Below are 4,449 nucleotides of genomic sequence, written 5' to 3' on the forward strand. Positions count from 1 at the left end.
GGCATGCTGACATTGTGCAATGCAGTTTAGGGTTTGTGCAAAGGGTTGATTGCGCCGGGAAGAAGGGTGTTGTTCGCTGATGATGACGCTATTTTGGGGTTTTGCACTGATTGCGCGAGTTGGAGTTTTCTCTCATAAATTCACGATTTTGGGTTTCTTGCTTGGTTCTTTTATTGCAAGTTAAGGTTTTGCAAATTCTGGGTATTGAACTCGTGGTGGCGTGATGAAAAATGGGTTTTGTGATGTTCGTGAGGAAGAATGGTTCATGGATTGCTGGAGTGCGATTTTGTGGTTCCAGGTTTCTGTGCAGGTGCACATTGGGAACGAAAATGGAGGTTGGCTTCGTAGTGGTGGTTGCTCGAGGAAGATGGAGGCGCAATTTGCATAAACTGGGAGAGAAATATGCGATTGGGTTCAGTCGATTCGCTCTTGAAGGAGAAGATTGGTTGCGGTGGTGTGTTAATGGATTTCACAATTGCAAAAGAGATGGTGGGTTCTGTTCGTTATTGGGTTTTTCTTCTATATCTAGGTTTCTCTGTGTGTAAATGGATGCTCATGGTGGTTGTTTTCCATGGTTGTGGTATTGTTGCAACGGAGAAAATGGTTACCGGTGCGAACTAATTTGGTCACGGTGGCTTAAGTTCATGATGAAATTGGTGGTGTTGCCATGGTTGATTTGAGAGTTTCTAGAAATTGGGGTTAATTGGGTTTTTGATTTGTTGCAGGTTTCTAGAGATGGAGGATTTGGGAAGCTCATGATTAGGGTTCTTGAAGAATTGTGGCAGCACATGGTGGAGCTCGTGGTGAGGTTGGTCTAATGAGGTGGTTGTTGACGGCGACACAAGGAACGAAAAAGGGAATTAGGGTTTCGGAAGAGACGAAGCTAATGTGGCAAGATCTGATGAGGTGGCTGCCTCCCATTAGTTGATTGGGTGTGTAGCGTCACTTAAAGCCAACATCACCCTACCACATCAACCAAACTATAACGCTGTTAAACCCAATTTAACAGAAGGGATGTAATTGTTTTAATTTTCATAAAACAAGAACTCAATTGAGATGTCGAAAAAGAACGGGGCCAAATTGAGATTCTCATCGAAAAACAGGACTTGTTGAATGATTAAACCTAAAACTAATTGTTTGTGTTCCTATTTCATCAAGAACATTATAATCTTTTAATAAATTTTTTAAAAGAATTTTTTCTTTTCCTCTCCTAGAATATAAATCCGATACATCTTCTAACAATTAAAAAATAAGAAATATGAAATAAAAAAATATTCTCCTAAAACATATTATATCATTAAGAAAGACAAAGTAACAAAAAGGAAAAATGTTAATTACTATAAAACATATTTATAATGCATTTTAGTGAGTTTTAAGCCTTCATAACACATTGAAATACATTAATTTTAATTTCGATATTGTAAAATATAAGAAAAGTTTTTAATATATTAAAATCAATATATTTTTAAAGTACTTCAGAAAAACAATATTAAAACACTAACAAAAATCTTTTCTTTTTTTCACACAGAAGGAAACACCCATCGTTTTTTTATCTCACATTTTTTTACTTAAACTTCTAAATTGAAAATGAACAGTCTTTCATCTTTGTGAGCCATATTTTCTTTTTGGTTAAAAGTTCTTTTTGGTCCCATGTTTGGTTGGAAAAATTCAAAATGGTCCCCATGTTTTTTTTTGTGTTCAATTTGGTCCCAAAGAACGTATTTGGTGTTCAATTAAGTCCTTTTCAGTAACTCCGTTTAAATTGTTAACGACGAGCTGTCTAATTGTGCAACTGCATTGTGAGGTGTCATTTATTTGTTGACTTGGAGTCCTTTGTGGCATTGTGAGTTGGAATTAAGATTTTTTAAATTGTATTTCTGATTAGGAGTCCTCAGCTTCATTGGGATATGCAGATTGTCCTAAACATCCAAAAGCCCCATGTCGTGCTCCACCCCAGGCTTTATTCCATACTTGCTTTTCATTGACTCAAAATGTACGTAAGCATCCTCCACAACCTCTGCACTGGCACAAGCTCACAACACAGCAAGCAAAGTCTCTGAAGTAATCTCTAAACCCAGTTCATTCATCTGCTCAAACAGCTGCAAGGCATCATCCCCATTGGTGTTATTTGCGTAACCCCGCATCATCGAGAGCCAAGAATCCATATTCCTGTTGGGCATATGGTCGAACACCCTACATGCATCCGTCATGCTTTTACAATTCCCATACATTTCAATCACCTTGTTGTTGAGCATGAGATCACTCCTAAAAGAAGACTGTAGAAAGTGGTCATGGGCCTTCTTAGCATCTTCAAGGGACTTGGATTGGCCAAAAAAGATCAAACAGAAGATTGAAGCAACCAACATCAACTTTGACCCCTTTGTCCATCAACTTTATTGCTTCTTTAACATTACCCTCCTTGCACAAAAATGCCAAATCAGTGATTGAAGGAGGTGGCGGTGGAGGAGTAAAGGCTTGTCCTTGAATAAATGTTTGATTGTTGTTTAGCTGGTTGCTAGGGTTTTGGAATTGGTTAGGGTTTGGGAACCCCTGAGTCCTAGGGCTCCACGGATTCGGGGTAGCAGGGTTATGATTGTTCCATCGATTGGGGGAAGTGGATGGGCGTAAGTTAGGATTTTGAGAAGTGGGAGTTTGAAAATTAGGGCTTTGATGGGTTGGGGATTGAGGATTCCACTGATTATGGTTTTGGCCATGTTCTGGAAATGGAGGAGGCATATTATGTTGACGAGGTTGCTGGTGAAGAAATTGATTGGTCTGTGGATTGAAATGTTGAGACTGATGTTGCTGCCATTGTTGAAGCTGAGTGTGTTCTGGATCAGAAGGTGATTGTTGTTGGTTTTGGTGGGAAGGGAATCTTTGATAGTGGTATGGAAGAGCAGAGGTGCTTAGAAATTTAGTGGTTAGGGTTTGGGTGTAGTAGTTGCCATGGATAAGGTGTGTCCGAAGCTTGAAGGAGGAAGAAACGAGCACGCTGACACAAGGACTCCAAGTCAACAAATAAATGACACCTCACAATGCAGTTACCCAATTGGATAGCTTGCCGTTAACAATTTAAACGAAGTTACTGAAAAAGACTTAATTGAACATCAAATACTTTCTTTAAGACTAAATTGAACAAAAAAAAAAAACATGGAGACCATTTCGAATTTTCCTAACCAAAACTAGAACAAAAAAGGACTTTTAACCTTTTTTTTTATGGTATACACGTTGATCCAAACATCCTACAAAATCTCCACTCAATCAATATTCAACATATGAATTTACTTGTATTTATCAAAATAGAAATATATTTCAAATACCATTATCTCACAGCTATATATATATATATATATATATATCCCTAGTTTATAAAATTGAAATGAACATCCTTAGGTTTTGTACATGGAGGAGATATTTCACCTTAATATTTGAAACGAAGTAATTCATGTCTAACTCCTCCATCTTCCCTCATTTGCACCTTAATTTTTTTAGTAATTTTGACTAATTATTATTTCTTGAGATAATCCTTTAAATGGCCATGAAGGTTTTTCAGTCTTTTTTGAAAGAATTTTGTTGTTCAAGTATAAATGAAAGCCAGCAGAGGCAGGTACAGAAGAAGTTCTCTGCACTCAATGGATAAATCCAAAGACAACTGGGCCTTCAACGACACCGTTTTGCAGGTGGGAATGCTCCTCCTCATGTTCCTCTTCTACCTCTTCATGCACAACGTCCCCAAGAAGCTCTGGTCCGACCTCCGTCTCCGCAACCGCGCCGACATCCAAGCCAAGCGCCACTTCGTCCAAGGGGCCCAACTACTCGCTCGAGCCCGCGCCTCCAAATCCAAGGCCCTCGCCAAAGAAGCCCAGGCCCAGGCCCAACGCGCCATCGCCCTCGACCCCCGCGACGCCGCCCCCCACCTCCTCAAAGCCCTCGCCCTCGATTTCCTCGGCCTCCGCTCTGCCGCCCTCGATTCCCTCGACGACGCCCTCTCCCCCCTCGCCGCCACCTCCCTCTCCCCCTCCGAGCGCGCCGATGCCCTCCTCAAACGCGCCGAACTCAGACTGGCCTCGACTCAGCGCGCCCGGGTCGACTCGGCCCTCGCCGATCTCTCCGAGTCCGTCAAACTGAACCCCAACAGCGCGAAGGCTTTCTTCGCCCTCGGAGACTGCTTGGAGCGGAAGAAGATGAACGAGGACGCCGTTAAGGCCTACGAGCAGGCTCTCGAATTGGAACCCCAATTGCACGTCGCTCAACAAGCCCTACACAGGTTGGATTCTTCGCCCAAAACCAATTGAGATCTTGAACCGCTTTTCATGTTATCGTGTTCGAGTTACAGTTTCATCTCTCCGCAACACGTTTACATCCAATTACAATTCACACTTGCTAATTCAATGGTGTTTTTGTGATAAATTCTTGTCTTTGAAATTGAAAGAGCGCAATTAGGTTTAA

The 4,449-nt window shown here is 41.2% G+C and overlaps 2 protein-coding genes across 2 annotated transcripts; one reads left to right on the top strand and one right to left on the bottom strand.

Moving 5' to 3' along the window:
• Positions 1-2,033: 2,033 nt before the first annotated feature.
• On the bottom strand, positions 2,034-2,736 carry LOC106778925 (pentatricopeptide repeat-containing protein At2g15690, mitochondrial-like). Its single transcript, XM_014666934.1, has 2 exons — positions 2,365-2,736; positions 2,034-2,318 (listed from the first exon to the last, which is right to left on the bottom strand). Exons 1-2 carry the CDS (start codon positions 2,734-2,736, stop codon positions 2,034-2,036), a joined length of 657 nt encoding a protein of 218 aa, XP_014522420.1.
• Positions 2,737-3,433: 697 nt separating this feature from the next.
• LOC106778937 lies at positions 3,434-4,449 on the top strand. Its single transcript, XM_014666944.2, has one exon. The coding sequence runs from the start codon at positions 3,588-3,590 to the stop codon at positions 4,293-4,295; it is 708 nt and encodes a 235-aa protein (XP_014522430.1). The 5' UTR covers positions 3,434-3,587; the 3' UTR covers positions 4,296-4,449.

This window comes from Vigna radiata, unplaced genomic scaffold (genome assembly GCF_000741045.1).
Source record: "Vigna radiata var. radiata cultivar VC1973A unplaced genomic scaffold, Vradiata_ver6 scaffold_180, whole genome shotgun sequence".
Classification (NCBI taxonomy): domain Eukaryota; kingdom Viridiplantae; phylum Streptophyta; class Magnoliopsida; order Fabales; family Fabaceae; genus Vigna; species Vigna radiata.

Coding starts and splice junctions, on each gene's coding strand:
- LOC106778925 (XM_014666934.1), bottom strand. CDS start 2,736: ATGCCTCCTCCATTTCCAGAACATGGCCAAAACCATAATCAGTGGAAT. Junction 2,319..2,364: donor ACAAAGGGGTCAAAGTTGAT/GTTGGTTGCTTC, acceptor GGCCAATCCAAG/TCCCTTGAAGATGCTAAGAA.
- LOC106778937 (XM_014666944.2), top strand. CDS start 3,588: ATGAAAGCCAGCAGAGGCAGGTACAGAAGAAGTTCTCTGCACTCAATG.